General features: G+C 37.9%; 1 protein-coding gene across 4 annotated transcripts in view; it reads right to left on the reverse strand.

The window, feature by feature from the left end:
• CEP120 (centrosomal protein 120) overlaps nt 1–24,178 on the reverse strand; it is a 47,849-nt gene extending 23,671 nt beyond the window's left edge. For 3 of the 4 annotated variants that reach the window (XM_074855249.1, XM_074855247.1, XM_074855250.1), the window contains exons 1-16: nt 23,986–24,178; nt 22,377–22,533; nt 21,350–21,464; nt 20,451–20,592; nt 18,180–18,328; nt 16,778–16,975; nt 14,477–14,704; nt 14,008–14,215; nt 12,869–12,982; nt 11,472–11,649; nt 8,571–8,720; nt 5,188–5,370; nt 2,780–2,876; nt 2,537–2,689; nt 1,795–1,884; nt 1,211–1,303 (exon numbers count right to left, since the gene is read on the reverse strand). In XM_074855249.1, the coding sequence (XP_074711350.1) occupies nt 1,211–1,303; nt 1,795–1,884; nt 2,537–2,689; nt 2,780–2,876; nt 5,188–5,370; nt 8,571–8,720; nt 11,472–11,649; nt 12,869–12,982; nt 14,008–14,215; nt 14,477–14,704; nt 16,778–16,975; nt 18,180–18,328; nt 20,451–20,592; nt 21,350–21,464; nt 22,377–22,533; nt 23,986–24,037 (2,307 nt within the window). In that variant the 5' untranslated portion in view covers nt 24,038–24,178. The remainder of the gene's footprint in view (nt 1–1,210; nt 1,304–1,794; nt 1,885–2,536; nt 2,690–2,779; nt 2,877–5,187; nt 5,371–8,570; nt 8,721–11,471; nt 11,650–12,868; nt 12,983–14,007; nt 14,216–14,476; nt 14,705–16,777; nt 16,976–18,179; nt 18,329–20,450; nt 20,593–21,349; nt 21,465–22,376; nt 22,534–23,985) is intronic. The other variant, XM_074855248.1, reaches the window with a different exon arrangement.
• Nucleotides 24,179–24,578: the final 400 nt, after the last annotated feature.

Below are 24,578 nucleotides of genomic sequence, written 5' to 3' on the forward strand. Positions count from 1 at the left end.
GCATATTGAGAGAATTTCTCACTGAGCTAAACAGGAAAACAGCCCTTGACATGTTTGAACTTTCTAGAAAGATGTTACTGGCCCAGATAACTGCTAGATGAATAGAAACCTCTCCAAACAGCCCATTCCTCAAACGTGTAATTGCTAAATGAACCCTACATCATTTTGTCTAGACACTTTTGGAACCCACTGATTTTTATCTTTAAACCCTCAGGTCAGAATCTCACTAAATTTAGAGAAAGTTTTGAGACAAACATGTATGTTTGCAAAATAAATACTTTTACTCAGACTGAAATGCATTTGGCCAAACCTAATCACAAGATTCTTTGCATAGATGTTAAAGGTAAAGTCAGACACTATTTATAGCACAAACTGCATCTTGAGGGGTATGGATAGCCTGAGTTCAGAACAGGACACAGGCTCAACCAGTCAGTCCCTGTGTTGGGAGCTTTAACTCTGTTCACAAACAGGAGGGATTAATATGATAAAAAGATTAGTCTGAGCTACAGAACGAAAGAGAGTTTGTCTGACTGCTAAATCACCATGGCAATTTACCTATATAATTGTGAGTTTGTTCTGAAGTACAAAAAAAGGCAGTTTATTTTCTTTCTTTCTCTTTTCATACGACTAGCTTCCCTGAGGACTCACACCCCATTTCCTCATCTTGGAGGTGTTCAGTGAGATCTAGAAACAGTGGTAAGCTACTGGTTTCTCCTGCATCTTCTTTGGCCCTGTCACTATGAAAAAATACAAAATAGGAACTCTATCAAATTGTTGGATAACAAAACCTGGACAATTGCAGTTTCTCCTTGTCATCTTCTCCTATTTCAATGGTTAACCTAGCAATTACTGAAGTAAGGCATTCTTGTAAACACGTACAATGTTCACCTGACAGTACTCAACTTAAAATTGAGATATGCTAATGTTACATAAATGTCTCCACTAACACTAATTCTGTTAACAATAGAAAATTTACAGTTCTGTGATTTTAGCAACCCATTTAAAAGTTCTCTGAATTGCCATTTCAGTAAAGAAGTGCAGTTCTAACAAAACTTGCTTTAGATTATTAGTGCTCCTCTAAGTATCAGTATGAATGTGGCTATTTCAGTTCTTATACACAGGTCACAATTGTCTCTATATGAAAACTCAACAAACCTTACAGAAATAGCTCATGCAATTGCATTGTTTAAAATGACCAAAACCTTTTTACCTCTGATTCAGCACTAAAAAGCTGTCGTTCTCGCTTCTCTAGATCTCTCAGCGTTTTCTGAAGTTGTTCTTCCAAAACAGTATATTCTGCTACCTAAAAAAAAGAAGGCTTTTTTTTTTTTTTTCAATAAAAAGAATGTTTTAAGCAGGTGAAGAATTTACTCTTGCTATGGTTTAAAACATCAACTTTTGTTTGGAAATTTACATATAAAACAGATCTCCAGCTCTTATTGAAGACATCACAATGGAGAGCCTTTCTTTTCAACACAATAAAGGCTAACAGGTTACCATGCACAGCTGATCTGTACAAGTGCTTTTTGACCATGCAAGTGCAAGGCAATTAAAGGTAAAAAGCCCCCAAAGAAAGCAAGCTAACCTAAAGGATTTCTAACAAGTATTCTATGATTAAGGACTACTTTTTATTTTTTGCACTGTTGTAGACCAGATGCATGCCTACCAGTAGGTGTGAAGACTTATCATAGATCCTTTGTTCTACGTTATAGTTACACAATACCTTGTCAAATTTTATAGTGATATGAGACTTATAATGAAACTTTCAGCAAGTATAAGAACAAATTTCCTTACCTTTTTCTTCACTAATGCTTCTCTCTCTCTATCTCTTTTCTTCCATTCTTCTGCAAGTGCTTGCATATGGGCCATTTCCTTCTTTTTAAGCTTTTAAAAGCAAAAAAAGGAACAAAACCCCCAAAACAGAAAACCAAAATTGGTGGAAGTGCAACTTTAAAGGAGAGAGTTCTAACGGAACTAAGCCTTGAAGCAAAAGAATTAAAAACTAAGTTTTGTACATTGACTTAAATAACTCAAGGTATGATTCTGATAGTGAAAGATATTTCCTACCCTTAAGTACAAAATACAAAGTAAGCCCAAGTTTGAGAAATCCTAAGAAACAGACACTAGATTCTCAGTAACTTTTGAAAAGAAGCATGTGACTCTAAGAACACCTAGAATGACTTCAAGAGTAGAAACACAGCAATGGATTTTGACTGAGAATAAAAGAAATACACGTATAATAATTTGAATCTTGAGTATCTACTCTACTTCATAAACAGTAAGGGAAAATTGTGAAGGGGGCATTCTATTTTACTTCCTACCACCTACTTCAGTCACCTAACAGAAAAAGCATTAACCTTCTTCCTTAAGATTATGGAAGATACATCTGAAGTTTTAATATTCTGTACAAGCAACATTTAGTTCTTATTTGAAACAGAAGCAAAGTTTAAGAAAAATTAAAAAAAAAATCTCATCAATTCTGATAAAGTTTCTTTGGCAGTCATGCAGTTTAGAAAAGAAACAGAAAGAGCAAAACCTGATTTTCAAAAATGTCCTCTTGCATTTCCTTCCACATTTCTAACTCCAGTGCTGCTTTGTATTCAAGAGTTTCTCGAGGTTCTGGATGGTTTTCGGGGGCACAACGAGGCTGAGTGTGAGGAACATGACGTTGTTGACCAGCACCTACACACTGACATAGTAACAGTGGATTTTTTAACTGGAAATCCAACTCTTCAATGAAGGGTTCAAGGAAAAAGGTTAAGATGTATGTAAAATTTACTTGAGAAGAATCTGACACCAGAACTTCTTGCATTTTCACAAGCCCGTAGTCTTCCAAAGTGATAGCATACGAAAGATCTGCAATTCTGTTGCCTGACCTATAAATAGCATTAGAATGTTATTTTAATGAAAACTGTCCTAAAAATATAGAAAATTAATTGTAAGAGAACACACAAAACAACAAAGTTGAAGTGCTAAAAGGTTCTGTGTAAGCTCAGAGACTTTAAACAGTTGCCTAGATGAGAGCCCAAACACGCTCTCCCATGTATATTGTTTTAACTCAGGGACTGATTTATACATCTACAGTAAGCTTTCTGACTTTAACAGATAACTTGTCATTGGGAATCTATTTAACTAACAGCTTACTATAACCAACACATCCCTATAATAAGAGAATGATCCAAAATTGTACCTGCAGTCTTAAATCTTTCTAACAAATATACCTGTTGAATAGAGGTATTTCTGCTGACTTTGTTCTAAGATACTCAATGAAATTCATTAGTCTTGCTTTTTTAAATGTTAACAGTAACTTTCTAGTTATCCACAGTATAATAAGTCACTCAGCATATTATGTGTGGTAAGCCATCCTTGGATCACTAAAAACACATTTCTGGAAACTTCAGCACGGATAACTGACACCTTTAATTCACTTACAGGTAAAGTATCTATCTGGTCTTGTACAGTTAAAAATTGTCTAGATAACAGATTTTAATAAACTAATTTGAAATCAGTTGCAGTTTTTGCTACATAGAACAGTTTGTCTCTGGCTGTCTCATCTCTAATCACAGACAAAATGTAGTAAACAAAGGTAGTTTTCTGCACAGAAAAACTTAATATTAAGAGAAGGAATATGCACAAATCATGTAATTCAAAGTCATCACTAGTCTAACATGAAAGTACACTGAGGTTTAGGCCTGTACTTGGTCAGAAACAAAACTACCATTTCAGTCATAATTACTCAATGATGCAAAGGCAACTACACAATCACCTGAAGCCTGGAAGCTGCAGAATTAGGTATCAAGTAATCTGCAACAAAAGGCTGCAGGAATTATCCATAGCTGTAGTTTTCACATAAATTCTCTTTCAGCAAATATAAAAAGAAAACACTACAATATTTTTACAAAGGTGCAATCTTCCACACAGTTATTTGCAAGGGGAAAAAAACAGCAAACATTTGTACTTCATGTAAGTTAACATAAATTACTTCATTAAATTCTTAGAGCTTTCTATCAGTCACTGATTAGAAAAAACACGATTCAAGGTAGTGGACCTCAGAAATCAGAGTAATTAAGTCAGTTTAACATACCAGTGTAAAAAGTGTTACACCAACAAGAGCAAAGCTAGAAAGGTATCAGGACAGCAAAATGCAGAGACCTGATCACATTTTGAGAATGCCATCTAGTGGTTATTAAATTTTGTGCAAAATCAAGTTTCATTTTAACAAACTTATTATTGGTGAAACTGTGAACCTTAATGTACAGTAAGGTCATAAAGTAACTCTACAGAATCATGCCACGCTGGCTTTCACACAAAAAAGTTTAAACAGTCAGAGATCATTTTTCTGTCAGTTTGGGAGAAGGAAGTTATCAGTCTTTGTGTCAGTAACCTCAAGTTTCCTGTGTGTCAAATATAGCATGTTTGAATTATCTACAGGATTAGACCTTTAAAACTGACCTCAGTCTTAATAGCAATTATATTTATTTCTAAAGGCATAATCAAGTTCCATTATCACACAAAAAAAAGATGTGGGTCTAAGACACTGATGCTAACACAGTTTCAGCGTCTTCAACAAGTACACAGGCCAGAACTAACTATAAATTAAGTATCTTTATATATGTAAAGAACATCACTCCTCTGTGTAAATGAACATCTACCTTCATACAGAATATTAACTAATAACACTGCTCTTTCTGATGTACACAAGCTCAAATCCCTGCTACTATCACAGTATATAATCCTGGAACACAAAACCTCTCTACTCTGTAGGTATATCTGTCCCCCTAACTTCCACTGAACTCAGCTGCATCTAAAACCATACTATAGTCAAACAGTCTTAACTATTTTCTGTATTTTCAGCTTTTTGTAATTGTTAAGTAACTTCGGAAAGTGCCTCAGTAACATTTTTGCCAATTATTTATTTCTTTGTCTGTGAAGCTTACCCAAGATCATGATTATATAACAGTTTATTATAATGACTCTGGTAGTGGTGTGGGGTTGCACAATATGCCTGTGGCAATTTAACTTTTAATCTCTTGGATGCCTATTCCCACTGCCATATTGCAATACTCAGCAGCCTGTTTACCTCTTTGAAAAGTTAAACAGAAAGAGCTTGCCCTTTTTCAGGGAAATACTAAACAAACAATTCTTCAAAACTTGCTACAAAGTGGTTTTTTTTTAAAATAGTTTTACCCTTGTGCTGCTGTGACACTGACTGTTTCATTACAAGTCTGACGCCAGCATTGTTCACCATTACCACCCAAGAACCGAGTTTTTTCTGAAGCCAAAACATTTGAAAGCTGAAGTCTGGCCACCCCTAGAAGTAAGTCTTTAGCTGTTTTATCCTTGTGCCACAATTCAACCAGCAGAGGTAATCTGAAACAAAGAAGTGATTTTCGTGTCAGGCATGAACACAAAAAAGAGAAAGCATTCCTATTCATTTGTGAAAAGGATGTCATGTCCTAAAAGTAACTTCCCAAACCAGTGATGGTCACAATTGTCAATGACATTGGTTTACTGCCTCTCAGAGAGGTATGAGACTGACTGACTGGTATCTTCTCTACCACTTACTCACTTTGGTCAGATTTGGTCTCATTCCTTTCTCCAATTATTAGAAAGAACAATACTGCAGTGAAAGCGATTAACTGAATAATCTTAACAGACCTAAATGATCTTCATTTATAAATACTTATAAATAAATTTTAGTCACTGCCACTTATAGAATACTCCACTTCTTTCAAAATGCCACTATTTGATGATTCTTTATCCCACATCTTAATCTGTTATTGAAAGCTGGTGGGACTACTGGGAAAATTGTGCCACAGTGCTCAACTGTACTCAGCTTCCTGGGTACCTGATGTATTTTCAAAGACATCAGATAGTCATCATATATTAAAAACAAAAAACGTACCTATTTCATTTGAAGTAATGCTTTGTTAAAACTATGCTATCAACCTTTAATTTAATAATTTACAGGAACAGCACGTTTCTGTAACTAATGATCCCTTCATATATACTCAAGAGAGAAAAGCAAGAATTTTAGAGTCCCTCACTTTAAATGTAAGTAACAGGGAAACTGGAAGAGCAGTCTATTAAATATTCATGGACATTAGCACTTGGATTCTTTACTAATTTCTGAAACTGATGATCTTAAGTAAAGATGTGTAGATCCTGGAATGTCTGGAAGATAATTTCCTGACACAGCTGGTGAGCAAACCGACCAGAGAAGGTGCCCTGCTGGATCTCCTCTTTGTGAACAGAGAAGGACTGGTGGATGATGTGGCGGTTGGAGGCCGACTAGGGCACAGCGATCATGAAATAATAGAGTTCTCTATTCTGAGAGAGGCCAGGAGAGGGGGCAGCAGAACTGAGATGCTGGACTTCCAAAGGGCTGACTTTGACTTGTTTAGTCACCTGCTTGAAAGGATCCCTTGGGAGATGGTCCTGAACGGTACAGGAGTTCAGGAAGACTGGGCACTCTTCAAGAAGGAAGTCTTAATGGCACAGGAGCAGGTGGTCCCCAGGTGCTGTAAGAGAAGCTGGCAACAGAGAAGACCACCCTGGCTAAACAGGGAGCTTTGGCTGCAAGTCAGGGAGAAAAGGAGAGTTTACGGCCTTTGGAAGAAGGGGCTAGCGACTCACAATGATTACAAAGAGGCTGTGAGGCTATGCAGGGCGGAAATCAGGCGGTCTAAAGCCCAGCTAGAAATTAATAGCCAGATTAATGTTATCCAGCAGTCAAGGATAACAAGAAATGTTTCTATAAGTATGTCAACAGCAAAAGAAAGAACAGGGAGAGCCTCCATCCCCTGCTAGACGCAGGAGGAAACATGGCAACAAGTGATGAGGAAAAGGCTGAGGTGCTTAATGCCTTCTTTGCCTCAGACTTTAATAACAAGACTAGTTGTAGTGAGGGAATCCAGCCTCCTCAGCCAGAAGACAGAGACTGGGAGAACAATCCCCCCACAATCCAGGAGAAGACAGTCAGTGACCTACTGCATCACTCAGACACACACAAGTCTATGGGACCGGATGGGATACACCCAAGGGTGCTGAAGGAGCTGGCTGGGGTGCTCGCCAAGCCTCTTTCCATCATTTACCAGCAGTCCTGGCTGACTGGGGAGGTTCCGACAGATTGGAAATTGGCCAATGTGACACCCATATATAAGAGGAGTCGGAAGGATGATCCGGGAAATTACAGGCCTCTCAGCTTGACTTTGCTGCCCAGGAAGCTGATGGAGCCGCTCATCCTGAGTACCATCACACAACACATGCGGGACAACCAAATGATCAGGCCCAGTCAGCATGGGTTTATGAAAGGCAGGTCCTGCTTGACAAACCTGATCTCCTTCTACGACAGGGAGACCTGCTTATTGGATGAGGGAAAGGCTGTGGATGTTGTCTACTTTGACTTTAGTGAGGCCTTTGACACCGTTTCCCACAGCATTCTCCTGGCAAAACTGGCTGCTTGTGGCTTGGATGGGCACACGCTTTGCTGGGTAAAAAACTGGCTGGATGGCCGGGCACAAAGAGTTGTGGTGAACGGAGTTAAATCCGGTTGGTGGCTGGTTCACAAGTGGTGTCCCCCAGGGCTCGCTTTTGGGGCCACTCCTGTTTAACATCTTTATTGATGATCTAGACGAGGGGATCGAGTGCACCCTCACTAAGGTTGCAGATGACACCAAGTTGGGTGGGAGTGTTGATCTGCTCGAGGGTAGGGAGGCTCTGCAGAGAGATCTGGACAGGCTGGAGCCATGGGCTAAGGCCAACTGTAGGAGTTTCAATAAGGCCAAATGCCGGGTGCTGCACTTGGGCCACAACAACCCCCAGCAGCGCTACAGGCTTGGGGAGGAGTGGCTGGAGAGCTGCCAGTCAGAGAGGGACCTGGGGGTGTTGGTTGACAGCCGGCTGAACAGGAGCCAACAGTGTGCCCAGGCGGCCAAGAAGGCCAATGGTATCCTGGCTTGGATCAGAAATAGCGTGGCCAGCAGGGACAGGGAAGGGATCTTGCCCCTGTACTCGGCACTGGTGAGGCCGCACCTCGATTACCGTGTTCAGTTTTGGGCCCCTCACTACAAAAAGGACATTGAATTACTCGAGCGTGTCCAAAGAAGGGCAACGAAGCTGGTGAAGGGTCTGGAGCACATGTCATACGAGGATGGGCTGAGGGAACAGGGGGCTTTAGTCTGGAGAAGAGGAGGCTGAGGGGAGACCTCATCGTCCTCTACAACTACCTGAAGGGACAAGAGGGAATGGCCTCAAGCTGCATCAGGGAAGGTTTAGACTGGATATCAGGAAGTACTTCTTTTCAGAATGGGTTGTTAGGCATTGGAATGGGCTGCCCAGGGAGGTGGTGGAGTCCCCATCCCTGGAGGTGTTTAAGAGTAGAGTCGACATAGTGCTTAGGGATATGGTGTAGTTGGGAACTGTCAGTGTTAGGTTAATACTTGGAGTAGATGATCTTCATGGATTTTTCCAACCTAGATGATTCTGTGGAAAAAATCTGAACTTGCAACTTCATTTACAACAAAAATTAGAAAAAGTGTAATTAAGATAAAAAGAATGCAAGTTATCACCTGAAGAATGTATCTTGAAGCTGATGAGGTATAGTTGCAAAGTCAAATGCACAGTAGGACTGTGGAAGAAAGACTTCCATGTTCTTTCTGACTTCTACAGGTGGGCTTGTCATAATAGGTGCTGCACTGCCAAAAAATGGATATGAGTACCTAACAAAAACAGTAACAAAATTAATCAAATAATGATTTAGGATATACATACTTTTTTTTTTTTACCTTCTGCAACAAGAAAACCAGTTTATACCTCTTTTACTGAGGCATGACTTGTATTAGAGTTAGCAAAACTTGCACAAGTAGGTCCAACAATAGAATTTAGTTTTCAAATATTTGTGTTTTCATTTACTTCAGCCCTGATCCAGCTTCATTGATATTTGCTGTTGACAAAAAAGCTGTAATAACCTGTATGATCACAAGCATATGAATATTTTATTGAAATTCTGAAGTTATTACACAAAGTGAGCAGAGGAGAAAGGAATACTATATTCAGAAGCAGATTGCTACTTGAGAACATTTATAACTGAATTTACAGCTAAGACTGGTCTACCACACAATAACTGATAATTAAGTATACTTTTATACAGAGTGTCAGAACCATTTGAAAATTTCAGTCACATCTAAAGAATTTAAATTCCCACATTTTAATTCACCAAAGGTTAAATCATTTTATCAATATGATTTACAATGTAGCCTGAAACTACTCTACTGGCATGATTCAGTATATGATAAATTACAACAAAGGGGAGGCCAAGAAACTCTTGAACTCTGCTTAGCTCAAAATGATGATGCCAGCTATCAGCTAAGATACTAATAAAATAAATGCTGCATCCAATGCTGCCCCTTATAAAATTCCATACTTCAACTGTTTGTGCAGAACAGTTTAAAGAGCTTGTTTAGACCTCAATGAAATAATGCTCCAAATATACACTGAAAAGGCCATTTTCCACCCTGCAACTTCTCTTAGCTTTTATCTGTTTGAATGTTTCTCCTTTTCAGTTTGTCATACATACATTTCTGACTGTAAAAACTGAAGTGCATGAAACAGCAGAACTTATTTGTTGTCACTGTTCTGAAACAAATTGTCTTATGAGGAGTGGCTGAGGGACCTGGGGTTGTTCAGCCTGGAGGAGGCTGAGGGGAGACCTCATCGCCCTCTACAACTACCTGAAAGGAGGCTGCAGAGAGCTGGGGATGAGTCTTTTTAACCAAGTAACAAGCAATAGGACAAGAGGGAATGGCCTCAAGATGCGCCAGGGAAGGTTTAGACTGGATATTAGGAAGCATTTCTTTCCAGAATGGGTTGTTATATGTTGGAATGGGCTGCCCAGGGAGGTGGTGGAGTCCCCATCCCTGGAGGTGTTTAAGAGTCAGGTCGACATAGCGCTGAGGGATATGGTGTAGTTGGGATCTGTCAGTGTTAGGTTAACGGTTGGACTAGATGATCTTCAAGGTCTTTTCCAACCTAGATTATTCTGTGATATTAATTTTTGGAATGTGTGAAAAAACTTTTATGTGATGAATTTTCATCCATTGTATGTTGTTTGCCACATACCATTTAATAATATAGTCTATACATAACACTATTAAATGATGCAATCTAATATTAGTTGTGTTTTAAAATATTCCACCCCTACACCTCAACCCCTTTTCACCATAGTTCAAACAAAGCTTAAGCTCCAAGAATCATTAACATGAATAGACTTCCCGCTGATCAGTTAAAGCTGTATCATACCAAACTCTGTCAGAACAACAAATACAAAGCAAATGCAGGTGCACCTCCACAGCCACAAATATTCAACCCTCTCAGAACGAATCACTATTCAGCAATATGCTTCATCATGTGCACCAGAAGGGCCCTAATGGAAACTAGAAGGCAAACTAAAAATGTCTATAAACCACGGAATTCTCATATGTCATCAGTAACTAATATTCCACAAGTAGGAATTTATTAATTTTTTTAAACAATAAAATCATCCCTGTATCTACAAACTCTTGATCCTAAACTCTAAGGAAAACCTAAAACAAAACAAACAAGTTGATAAAAGAAAGTTTCACTCATCACTGGCAATGTTAAAAAAACCAACCAAACCCTAACCTGCATACAGATACAGGTTTCAACACCCTTTTAATTGGTACTGCACCTTTTTAGTTCTTATTCCTCCAACTTCACATTTACGTCCCAACTAACATCTGCTTATTCTCCACAAGTGCTCCCATACTTTCATGTTGACAGCAGTAACAAACTAATCTCTAAGCAATTGTTCCCGATTAGCACTGGTAGTTCTCTACTTTTGCTTCAGGCACAAAACTCATGCATTACAAAAAGCTTGTCTTTTTTATAACTCCACAAGTTAATGTAAGAAAAGGTACTACTTCTCCCTACTAATCCTTGCTTCTTGCATGCAATGACTATCAATAAACCCTGATACTACCTCTCAAAATAATAATGCATTTACTACATTGGTTCTAGAATGTGCTTCCTTTAGATTCAGTGTCACACAGAAACCAGGTGATCTGTCTCTTACTGAAACACTATAAGGAGTTCTTGATGAAGACATGGAAAGCTACAGAAATCACTCCTTTGATCAGCTGGAAAGGCAGGTAGAAAGTAAAAAGACAAGTAACCCTTCTTTTCCTCTACAGACTGAATGAGGATCTGTATTGTCCGAGCTCAGATATTCAAGCTCAATTTACAGTGCAGGTGATGTGTTACATACTATCTTTAATGCTCAGAAATTTAGTGATGAGCCACATGAACATTCCAAAATATTTCACTACTGAAAATCAGCTACATAAAAGGCATCCGGTGGCATACTGCCAGCAATCATTCAGATTATGAAGGCTTTGTATTGAAAGGAAAGATACTGTTATTGCAAAGAATAAGATCAACAAAAAAAACTGTACCTTAAAATGCAATTTATTGGAAAACCAACTTCCAGACCATGTATACTTCGTAAGTCTATTGAAAAGCAAAAATGATGAGAGGCTGCTGGAATGACAATTTTCTGTGCTGACACAGGCTCAGAAGAACTGGATGCATCCACAGGATGGGGTTGAGATGCAGCTACTGGAGCACTACCAGCTGAAAACACAGAGAGAATTTGTGCACATTTTTAATAATTTATTTGTTAAATGCAAGTATAGAGAGCTTGCTTCCCCAAGAGATTTCAATTCCTTGTAATATAAGCTAATGCTATAAAAATTAGCCACTGTATTTGTGTTACTGCTTCCAAAGAAAAAGCACCAAAACCCAATATACTGGAAATCCTCCTAAAAGACTCTGTAACTTTTTTCCTTTTTTTAATGAGTCTTCAAAGCTATGTAAGTATCTCACTGCAGAAAAGTTTAGACTAAGATACAAGATATTAAATTCTTTAGAAGAATGCTATAAGACTTCAGTTTCAACAGTTTACATAACTGTTCCAAGCCAACTTGATAGGCATGCATAAGAGGTGGGCTTACAAAAAAAAAAAACAGACTTTTGTAGTAACTTAATTTGCTTTGAATTAACTAACCTCTTTAGCTTGGGACTGAAAAAGACAAGAGTACCAGGTCAATTACAGTGCTCATGTAAGGCAGCATCAAGTATTGGTCCGAAGCAGAAGTTTAACTATTAAATAAACTAAAATGCTCTAGCTAGGTCTGTAAAAGCACACCTGCTTATGTCCTCTGATCAGAACCCACCTACTGTGACATCCATTTTATAATTTAGGAAGCAGAAGTTGCAGTGAGTGCCTGTCTAAATGCATCCAGGCTTCTCAAGTCTTTGCACTGGGACCCAATACTACCCTCAAAGAGTAAAAAGGTCAAACTACAAGTTTTACAGACAGGGTCTCCAAAAGGTATCCTCAAAAAATGTTTAAGATAGTAAAGCAAAGAGAGGCAAAGAAACTGTCAGATAAACACTCAATTGTCTTTAAGTGGTAGTTGTTTTGATCCTCTTTCTTTATAACTACCTAAAATGTTTCCATTTTTCTAATTTTTAAAGAAACACATCATTCCTAGCATTTCTTCCTGCTTGGTTTTGAGTGTTTTATTTGCATTAACAATAATACAAAAAAGAAAAATTCAGTAATACTTCAACATGAGCTAATTAGCGCAACATAGGAAGGAAATAGTTTTCAGTGGTTCTGCTAAAATGTCACTAGATTGCTTGGTGCAATGAAATGGCTGAATAAAACTTTAAGGCTGTCACAGACAAAAGAACAAAAGTTGCATACAGCCTACTGTTAAAATTCATTTAAGCTGCTACTAGATTCAAATTTCATTCAATGTACTAAATTCGATGAATTTTGCATTACTGGAATTTTGCAGATCTGACAATAGAGGTGACTTTGCTCTGCTCTGTGATTTGAAATCTGGAAGCTCTTCAGTATACTGATTGTTAATCTCCTGGCAAGACTCAGCTGTCACCCCTGAAAGATAAGTGTGAAATTACATGTTTTACATCTTACCAACACAGGGAGTTATAAAATTATTATTACTATTAATAAAAAAGCACAATCCTTGATTTCTTAACCGCATGTTCTGCCTGGTTCACAATAAATTTTCTTGATACGTTCCAACCCTTGCTTAGAGAAGACCAGTTAGGACTAGAAGAAAAATTCAGCTGAATTAGCAGACAAATCCTGAGAGCATGTTCTAGGACACAGATACTCCTCTGCAGAACTGGGTGTCTTTAGGACCAATCCCAAAAGAACAGTAATACAAGTATCATTAGAAAAATAATCATTTGGCTTTATTCATAAATCATCTCAAGACACATGTTCAGTAATGTTTAGCAAACTAAAATTCTTTCTTCTGAGCTTTACTCTATTATTATAATGTTTCTTCCTCTCTCATCTCTGTTCCTCTTTGACTTCTCCCCAACCAGTCCTCAAATCAAAAACAAAACAAGGGAAGTCTTAGAAGGTGATGTGAACTATTAAGTCCCTATAAAAGGATAATGTAAAAACAAACAAAAAACCCCCCAGTTGCTTGGTTTTGTCCATGGATCTGTACAGTATGAATGTTTGTTTTCACAATTTGTTATCCACAGAGTAAATTCATTAGAAATCTTTAAAATCCTACATATCCCCTGACCTTCTATTTAATAAATGTCAACATTAAGCCACTTCATCTTCTCATTGAGCAAGTCAGTTTCTTCATGGGTACTGTACTGAACATTCCCACTCTCAAATTCAGGGAATTCCAAACACTTCTGGTATTATTTTTCAAGCTGATGACCATCCACATCACTTCTAATCTACATACCACCATATCCCCAGTCTGGCCCTTCCATGTGTTTTCAACAACCACCATGTACAAATTACAACATTCATGCTCCTCCTGTTATTTGTTACACATAAATCTTAATTGCCTGAAATCTATCACCACAAATGAGTAGCACATGATCCAAGACCACACTTGACAACTGAGGAAAAAATTATATACCACATACCCTTTTTCTTTATTTTTGTCCCTTTTTCAAACTTCAGACTTTCCACTTCACTTTCTGTTGCGTCATCTTCTGTCGAAGAAGACCGGTTAGCTTGAGACAGGACATTCTGGGATCTCTGCTGCAGGGCCTCTGTTCTTCCACTAGTATGTGAAAGAACTTTCTCCTGTGGCTGTTTAGGTTCAGCTGGAGCATTTAAGGGAATCAAAGGCTGAATGAAATGATACAGATTTTTTTATTGATCATGGCTCGCATTGAAAAACTCTGTCTACAATGTTTTAAAGTTTGAGATTATTTTTCTGACATAGAAAAAATATGCAATTAAAGGATTATTCATAGAAAGCAACTTATTCTTTCAGGTTTTCTTTTACATATGGAACTGTCAAATAGGACTTAGGAATACCTTTTTTTTTTTTTTTAACATGAAACTATGCAATAGTGTCTAAACCAACAACAAACAAGTAAGCTCTACCTGGACACTCAGGCTCTCGCTTTGCAGAGCTACAGATACCCCAACAGTAGGAGCCATATTCGAAGGCAACTGTGGCAGTTTCTGTTTAGCTCTATTTGGTGGAACAAGGACAAATGCTCCTTCTATTGTCACAGGGTATTGATCAATCTCCACATTTCCTTTCTTCAGCAGTCCAGACAGGGGTATTTCAGCACTTCCAAGAGACTGGTCCCCACAGCAAAGATGAATCTGTATACATACAAAAGTGCTAGAAAATAACTGGCATGTGCATTTCCACTTGAACTGTCCATCCTCTACTGAAAGTAGCATAAACATGACAAATTAAAACCATTGTCCCTAGTCTAGTCCCTGTATGCTGAGAAGGGTTTTGAGCACTAAAACAGCAGCTATGAAATTTCAGTATTAAGCAGGTAGGATTTGCCCAGTGCTAGCATACTAGCAGATGACTGCGCTGCCCCTCTGAGGACCTGTTACATCATCCCTTCTGGAGGACGAATTCAATAGTCTGCAGCTTCTAAACACAGCACAGATTCTTGCTCTTAATGTACAGGCATATAGAATGCATGACTAAGTTAAAGGAAAAAGTTATTTGAAAGCTCAGTCTTCACACATATATTTAGACACCGCTTAGATAGTAAGGATTTTTGGAATTAGGGAACTGTGTTCTTAATTCCTGCTAAGAATTATTATTCCTTTCTCAAAACTTGACTCAACTCTTTCTTTCTTACATATATAAATTACGCTGTGAAGGGAAGATGGAACTTAAACAACACTCTAAGGTAATTTATCTTCCTCAAAGTTACTCTTTGAAACTTACATACCAACTTACTCTTTCCCAAATAAGTGTCACTTCAGTTTTGTTTTAGCACATCAGAACACTGTATTCTGATCCTTAATATTTATTACACTTAATATATACTTCAATGCTAAAAGGTGTCAGCTGCCAATATACACACTTAGGTGTGTATATATATGTACATACACACATATATACAAATACAATCAATCACACACAACATACATACACACATACAACCCCCAGTCTAGCAGCTAGCACCTTTTACAACTCAAGTCCCCATTTTCAGAAAAAAATGTTAAGTATTAAGGATTGGAATACAGTGCTCTGATCCTATATCCTAAATTTTAAGAAGCTGAGTAGGAAGTCAGAGAAAGAAAACTGTAAATCAAGATGTGGATCTAACTTCACAACAACTCTTGTTCAAAAACTTGTTTTTAACATGATGAAAACACTCATAATTCTCTGTATGTGTACATATATATAATATATGCTATATTAAATACTTTATTTCAAGACCATAGACTATGATGAAGTTCCAAATACATCAGTGCATATGTTTCTTCAAGAACTGTCATTAGAAAAATATTTGAAGTTGAAACAAAAAAATCTGAAACAATGCAAGGTTTAAACAGAAGCATTCTTAAATTAACCCGGATAACAAAGCTAGAAGGATCTGTAGAAGTTCAAAGAAAAATAAAAGGGTCCAGATCCAAGAGTCTGTATAGCTAACACTGTCTTATTTACCTGCTTTGTTATTAGAAACCCTACCCTCAACCAAACAGTCTCTTGCTTCTTCAAGAGTTAAGTGTGAGCCAGACACAGATTAGCATAAACACTTTCAATAGTACCCAGTATTTATAATCATAGAATCATTTAGGTTGGAAAAGACCCTTAAGATCACTGGCGTCCAACCGTAAACCTAACACTCCATCTGCACCACTAAACCATGTCCCCCATTTCAAGGGGTAACTAAAGATAAGCAATATCCTGTAACAGCCCAAATATGGCTGTAATGTATTTAAAAATAGTATCTGGCTAAGGAGTAGGGAAAAAAGCCAGACCTCCCTTACTATTCACAGAGTGCTGAGGACAGTGATTTTAGAACTTAGGCAAGAACAACCTGAGCAGCTGGTGGTGGTGACTTTATCATAGGCAGCACAAAGCAGGACTATGGGTTACAGGTGGTCTGACTGCAGAGCAGGTCTCAGAGCTCTTGAGAATGCCACATTATTTCACTGGGAATATCATGTTTCAGCAATACCTTTTATCATGATATGTAACCCAGCTTATTGCAGCGACTGTAATAAAGAGACTTCACTCCATCTGAGCTGAGAAACTTGCTGCTAGGTTTCCCCTCCTATCAGGAACCAACTTACATCTGAGCCAAAATACTGTAATACAACCTAGTTTTGGAAAGACAGATGCTTTCAAGTTTCAGCCTGAGCCATGTCGATTTTTTATTTTCATTTATTTTTGTTCACATTTGAAAAGAAACAGCTTACCTGCAATTTTGACTGTGCAGAAAGATAAACTTGAAGGACATCAGCTGTACTACGTATTCGAACTGAAGCTCTTTCTGGCTCAAAGTTTGGATTAATTAAATCAGTAAAAGGTTCATTTGTGACATCATTTCCCAGTAATGAGTAATAGAAAAAAAACTCAGGCTGTCGTTCAGGAAGCTTCATAGTACTAGGAACTAACTAAAAAAAGATGCAGAAAAGAAGAATGTATCTTTCACTAATGTACAGTTACAGTAATCCTTAAGAATTAGCCTGGAAATTAAAGACCTTACAATGATCTCAAATTACTGAGCAGCTGACCTAAATCCTAGCTTGTACTACACACATAAAGTAAAAGCTTTTATATTAACACTCAAACTGAATTAAAAAAAAAAATCTTACTTTACAAGCATACCAATAATTTGCAAAATGATCCATTTTGCATCACCTTTAAGATTTACTGGCACCAAAGGTAACTGACATCATAGATTCAATGATGCACTGCACAAATATTCAGAAATAAGCAATGCCTCCACAAAATATTTATAGTGTCAATACACAATGCAGATTAGATACTGAGTTATGTAAGAATTTATGTGATTGAATAAAAGACTGGACTGCCAGAAACAGCTACTTCATCCTGTAGCCACTGCAGCTGTGAGTTCAATACCTAAAAAGGCACAAGCTACCCAAGTGACCACAGTAAATTTACTTCACAAGGCTCTATAATTCTGACATGGAAATTTATTTTGTCTGAAAAAAGGTAACAAGACTGAGGAGAGTTTATCATACACTATGAGTTATGGATCAGTTAAAATCACAATGGCTTGGAGTAGTGACTTTCACAGTAACTTGGCCATAGCTACGTTTCTAAATCAGACAACGTGTATCAGTGTGGTACAGTACAGCATAAACACAGCAGCTGAGGTCTAAACTTGAAATAATCACATTAGCATGGCACTTCATCCAAGCTAATAAGTCCTTCCCTTACGCAACATATAAACTCTACCATTTCATGTATCTTATGGATCTGAAAGCTATTTTGTCTTGTTTGAACTTCAGCACATGGGCACCACATTGAAGACTGATGATATCCATACACATACTTTTTATACTATTTTGTAATATAAATGTATGCATTTCATACAAGTGCATAATTTAAAGTAAATGCAATTCTAGTGCTCCAAAAAAATTCTCATCTTTCATCTGTAATTTTATATGTATACACTGCACAAAGTTTTGAAATTCATATTAATGCATATTGTATCAATATAGTACAAGGCTATGTATTGCAAGAAACTTCCAAGACAACCAAAAAATTCTAACTAGAAATAAGGCATGGGAGGGCAAAAATACAAACGTAGGATAGTACTTCTTAATAACTACACATAGCAAGGAAACAAACCTGTTCCAACTGTGTGGCAAATGCAATGGTTACAGACAAGACAAAGTAGTCTCTGCAATACTCTGCTGGTCCAATTTGATGATAGCCCTCTTCTTCATTCAAGATTGGTACAATACTTTTAGGGTCTAGCCCGGAACGAAGGACAGATGCTAAGAGAGAAGAATAAAATATTAAGTAATTTGTGACCTTATTAATTGCTGCAGGAATCTTATATATAACTGTAATTCTAATTATTGCAAATGTGGAAAGAAAAAGTACAAATAAAGACCTTGATGCTTGGTTCCAAAGCATATCAACATAAAAAGATCCCTAATTATACTTAGGTATAACTACAAAAAAATTCTAAATTTAATTTCTATTCAGTGGGTACAGATGTTACTTTGAACACTAGATAGAATGCTAGCGCATATTTTTATTTAATGTTATAGTGAGTAACATTACAGTGACTAGAAGTTTATTTCATTATGTTAGAGTCTACCACGGTGTTTATTTTACTCATTAAAGGAAATGCAAGAAAATAACTGCATATAACAACTTGTTCAATTGTTGAAAGAAGTATGATGTCTCATTCCACAGACTTTTGGAACGTTTCGTTTAAAGATTTTTCATCTGAAGCCTTCAGTGCATAAAACACTGTTTATTGGTATCTACTTTATAGTGCCAGTAATTAAATACATTTCAAAGCACCTCAGGTCATGCCAAATAGTAATAATCGCACAGCACTTTTGGTTGTGAACCAAAAGGCTCTGTTTCAAACACTGGAAACTTTAGACCCCTTAGGTCAGTGAAGAACAACAACAAAAAAATCAAATTCTAGGAATCCTAAAAGGAAAACATCTCCTTAACTATCTGACTAGACTAGAACCAGGTAGTCTAGTTTTGCCATACCCAATGCTTGGAACATTAACTTTAAACTTGTGAAAATCTACACATTTGTTTTCCTCCATTGCCTAAATATGATATTGACTAATTTTGAGATGACAGAAGAAAGGGAAAAGCTGGCAGACTTGTTTGTATCAATTATTCAACAGAAAGCATCAAGTGCAAGTCAGTGCTGGGTGAACACAGAAGGGATTTCTTGTATTTTTGCCAGTGTCATGAGTGGTAGGAGAGCCTGCAGGCAGAAAGATCACAAGGGAAGTGCAGATTACCAAATCATTTACGTAATGCCTTGCCTCCTTTGCAAACTTTACAGAATGCATAACTCCCTGTGCTTTGCTGTGAACCTAAAAGGATTGAGTAAACTAAGTGATTACACTGGAACTTCCAATATTGTCTTAACGACTCTTGCAGTGCCGTCAAGTTGTCAATGTCTGGGCCAGAAACCTTTTAAAACACTGCCACTGACCACTTTGCTTTTACAAAACCACAGCAACAGATCGTAAGTAGATGATGAATTTAGAATTAGGAAAAAGTTACCTTCAGAGCATGAATATGAAGTATTGTAAAATAAATAGGAGAAAATTTGTTGTAACAAGAGGTTCAGTTTTTAGAAGTGAAGTAGATAGGCTTTGGGGCAGGGGATGAAGGGGGAGGTAAATCTGTTTGCTTTGGGTGCCTTTTCCGGTTTTTAAATCAAGTTTCTAAGGATTTGTTTTACCTTTTTTTTAATAAATTGCATTAAAAAAATCCCAGATTAAAAAAATGACTGAAAAGCACCACATATAAAAGACTTATACTAGTGTTAATATTTGAGTTCTATTAGATTTTTGACAGATTTTACTCATCACTTTTGAGAGGAATGTACAAGGGAATCCAGAAGAGGAATGAGTCCCAACAGTTCATTTAAGGTAGATGTTACTCCAATAATTTATACAACATAACTTAAGTACTGCATGATTTAGATTAGATGAAAAACCCATCAGAAGAGAGAAGCAGCCTACCCGGCAAATGAAATATTGCACTGATTTATAATTCCAAGCCCAAACTACTGAAGCTGCATTCTGTACAGAAGCTCTTCTCATTTCTTTCATTACAGAACTTTCTAAAGGCCTGAAATAAAAGTAAAATGCCCATGGGAGTAAATTGGGTTCCTCATCCTTATTTTAAAGATCAGTTGGTTTGCAATCACACAATTATCACAGTAAATCATCCTTGTAAAGTTATTACCACAAGGTACACTATTCAGCTGTAAATTATTTGTATTGGAAACGCTATGAAATTAAAATACTATTGAGACTTAAAACAATGCATTTGCAACAAGTGATATGTTCATCTGGCACAGGAACATTTTTAATCCAAAGTGAGTGATATTCTTATTAAGTTACTTACCCCTCCCTTGTCTAAGGGGTGCCTCCTTTGCTTTAAAACCATCAACCAGTGCTTTTGAATCAGTCTCCAACACAACACCTACTTGTATTTCAGATTTAAATTTAGTGTACTTGTTACTAAGCAGAGGATACCATTTTGCTGCCTACATGATAAAAAACAAAAACCAAAAGCATTTAAAAAACCATGAAAATAATATAATATTGTTACAGAAAAAATAGACTTGCTCTAGCATTTCTAATTCATCATCTACAGAAATATATCTTGGTTTTTATTTCCAAACATTTGGTCTGTTTTGAGTATGCTATTATATGAAAAGATTATATAGAATGACTCCTGGAAGACAAGCTGAACATACTCTTTTCCACCGATTTATTCAGTTAACACATTAGCAAGAAAAATGTCATAAATCTTTAATTAGAAGAGAAAATCTTCAAGTTCACAACTGAAAAGTACACAGTAAGTTATGAGGGTCACAAATCCTTAAGAGGCATGATGTCGAAATAAGACACCAGGGTCCTGTTATGACCCATATCAGAGTTACATTTTCGTCAAGCACAACACAGAATTTTCATTAATTACATTTTTATAAACAATTATATCATGTTTACTCTATGCTGTGTTAAAGGGCTAGAACTTCTGATCACCTAACACATCTTCGTAGAGGCCCATTAGAAAAACTTAAGACTTGATTTGATGATGGACACTCAATACAATTGCTCAGTGTCAGTTGCTTTGATAAATTTTTCCAGGCAATTAAATTATGGAATTGCTTAAAAGTATCGCTTACAAGTGTTCCAATTCTCAAATTCATAACTGCAAGATTGCTACAAAAGTATTTTCATTTGACCATGTTCTGTGTCAAAACATAAATTTTTAAAGCTTTATACCCCATAACATACCTGTTTCTTTTCCTGCACAGCCCTTAAATCAAGTACAATATAGCCTATATTCTCTTTAGCTGAAGATACAGAATCCAGTGCAAAACACTGGAGTTTGATGGGTGTACGCTGCAGCCTGAAAGAATAAATCAGTTGAAATACAGAATGTAAAAGTTAACTCTCCAATTAGTTCACAAAAATAATTCATGTTTCAAGCATACCAATGCTACAATAGTTACATAACTAGTTTTAGTAGGTCAGAAACTGAGTTTATATTGAACATCTGAAAATTTGTACTTAAGTAAGAGAATGAACAAGTTGATAAATTTTGTAAAAGGACCATATTGGAGTCTCACGGAGCCTCAAGTGCCGTTAAAAAGACATTAGTGACAAATAAATTCAATCTCATCCACGCACAAGAACTAAGCATTGCACCACACGTGAAACTGGAATTTCACTTGTGACAGTACCTTAAATATAGGACTTATGCAAAAGATTTTTGTGCAAAGCACCTAACCATACTTAGAAATAGAGATAAGATGTTTAGCACAAGGTACATTTAGGTGTTTTTCTTTTGTCAAACATCAATGACAATACGGCCTTTTTAATGTCTTTGAAAACGCAGAGGTAATAATATAATGTCAAAACCAAACGACAGCTATGGAAACATCCAATTTCTCAGCCCTTCTATTTGACATTTTCAAAAATACTTTATGTAGGCTTTTTAGGCTTGAAGTTAATTCTATGTCACTATACATAAGAAAGCTTGAATCCAAGGCTTGAACTAAAGCACTGTTAATTTGCTTTAAGCTCTTGGGGGTTTTTTCAGTAGCATAAAAACATATCCTTTAGAATTTCTTTAATATCACTTATCTTGACACATACTACTTTTGTTTGCTGTGGCAACATTATAGTAGATCAGTGTACAGCTAAAACAAAGTTTATAAAAAAAATCAGACGACGTTAACACCAAGATTATATTTCAGTAGCTGTAAGCACAAGAAAATGAAATTTTATCTCCAAATTAGACTTAACTTTCCAATGTTACCTGTGTTGATGAAGTGCTTTCCTATCAAGTTCCCAAGCTAATTCCGTAGCAAATTCTGGCTGATCAGTATGCTCTACAGGATCAGTAGCCAACTGTTCACCATCAAACTTTGCTTCAACTATAAGCACATGCTTGGGTCGTTTTGGAAAATAGCGTCCTGTAAAAGAGTGTAATTGTGACGTGCCATCACTAAAAAAGAAGTGAGAGCTCAGATTTGTGCCATAAACCAATTACATGAAAGTACATTTCCCACATCATCTTTCCTGTGCTTCCTCTAAAGCTATGTTCTTCATACAAAAAAAATGTCTTCCTACTATGCAGAAGAAAGACGAACATAACATGAAACAGACTATTTATGAAGCATCCTCAAACAGGAGACATTTAAGTAAAAAAGAATAAAGAGAGAAAGAAACTAGGCAACTAGTATGATTTAATTTTATTAAATCTATGATTGGGAATAGATCACATGAACAGGTGAGAGACACAGATTGAATGTTTTGCCTCTACTGCAGATTTTATCACTGTCCCATATCAAAGCAGCAAAACACGATCTAATGAAAGCACTGAAAGGTGTTTTTCCAACTAATCGTTGCTGGAAAAAAAAAAAACAACAAAATAACCAAAACACTACTAGATTAGGAGAGTGCCCAGAGTTGTACAGAATTTGTCCTGGGTTCAGCATCATCCCATATTCTGATTAAAAAATGACAAAATGAAGCCAACACTTCTAAAATTTACATATATCACAATGTGAGGAGGGGCTATATGCATGTCATAAGACAGGATCTTATTTTAAAGCTACCTTGACAAACTACAAATGGACAGACATAACAGAATTTACTTGACAAAGAGAAGGCACTCAGCCAAAAAAAACCCCAAACAACCCAAAACAGGAAAAAACAACTGAACAAGCAAAAACCTCATACTCACACACTAATAACACCTCAGTAAGTGTATAATCTCTAGAAATACAAGATGAAGAACGATTAGCTAAGTACTAAACACTAAAAAAACCGCTTACTGCAGACTGCTAATAGGGGATAGAAACACCAGAATGCTACTTAAAAAAAAGTGGTAGACACTTGAAACGACCCCGATCATCGTAAGACACCCAACGTTTGGGCCCAAAGCTTTCCTGCAGCGTGGCGCAGCTAGAGACCCCAGGACTCGGCAGCGATTACGGCGCCTCCGCAGCCCGCGGGGTCGGGCTAGCGACGCCGCGGTCCGTAGCCGGAGAAAGAGGACGATGCGGTGCAGGGCTGCCTTCGGCTGCCCACGGGCTCGGTTCTGAGGGAACAGCGGCAGACGGCCCTCCGCACCCACTGGGAACAGCAGCGATATGGGGTTTAAACAACAACACAGGCCAGGCGAATTTTCAATGAAAAAGAGAGAATTATTTTCAGGAGAGAAAGAATACTTTCATCATTCATTTTAAATAATACTCTGGGTAAATACCTCCACAAACAAACTGAGGACAGTATGTCCCGGCTGTAAGAGATGTCCGCCCATAGCTTTATTAACGTAGACAGCTCATTAAGTACAGCTTGGCTTACCCCGCTCGCTCCATCTAAGAAGACACATTCGGAGGTAGCGACCACCCCCCATTTACCTTCCAGGACTGAGACGACGATCAGCAGCCGATCGGCGACCCTGGAGACCATCTCCCCGCTCTGCCCGGGGGCTGCTGGGGCGGGGACGGGGAATCGCAGCCGCTCAGGAGGCACGACGAAAAGCAGACCAAAACCCCCGCCGCCACTTGCCACCCTTTTACCGCCTCGGAGCCTTTAAACGCCAACCGCCGCCTGCCGCCGCACTTCCGCCTAGCAACGGTGGCCCCGCCCGCCGCACCGCGCGCCACTTCCGGCGCGGAGCGCTGTGGGCCCGCCCCGCCCCCCCCCCCCGCCCCCCCCCCCCGCCCTGCCGGACGCTGCCGGCGGCATCTGGTTGTGGCGCGCAGCTACCCCCGAGGGCATGTCGGGCTGCCTCGCGTCATCCGTCTGTTTTCTGGCTTGGAAATGGGGCGTTTCAGGAGAGGGCGGAGGTACAGCTAAGCAGCTGCTCTTTGCCGTAACTCAGCCCCTTAACTACCTCGCCACCGGCGGTGCCGGCGCACGCGCGGCGAGAAACCAGCGTTGTGCGCAGTATCGACTGAAGAAAAAGTAGTCGAAAACCTCTTACACATAAATAAAAATACAAATACGA

Source organism: Strix uralensis, chromosome Z (assembly GCF_047716275.1).
Source record: "Strix uralensis isolate ZFMK-TIS-50842 chromosome Z, bStrUra1, whole genome shotgun sequence".
NCBI classification, from domain to species: Eukaryota; Metazoa; Chordata; class Aves; order Strigiformes; family Strigidae; genus Strix; species Strix uralensis.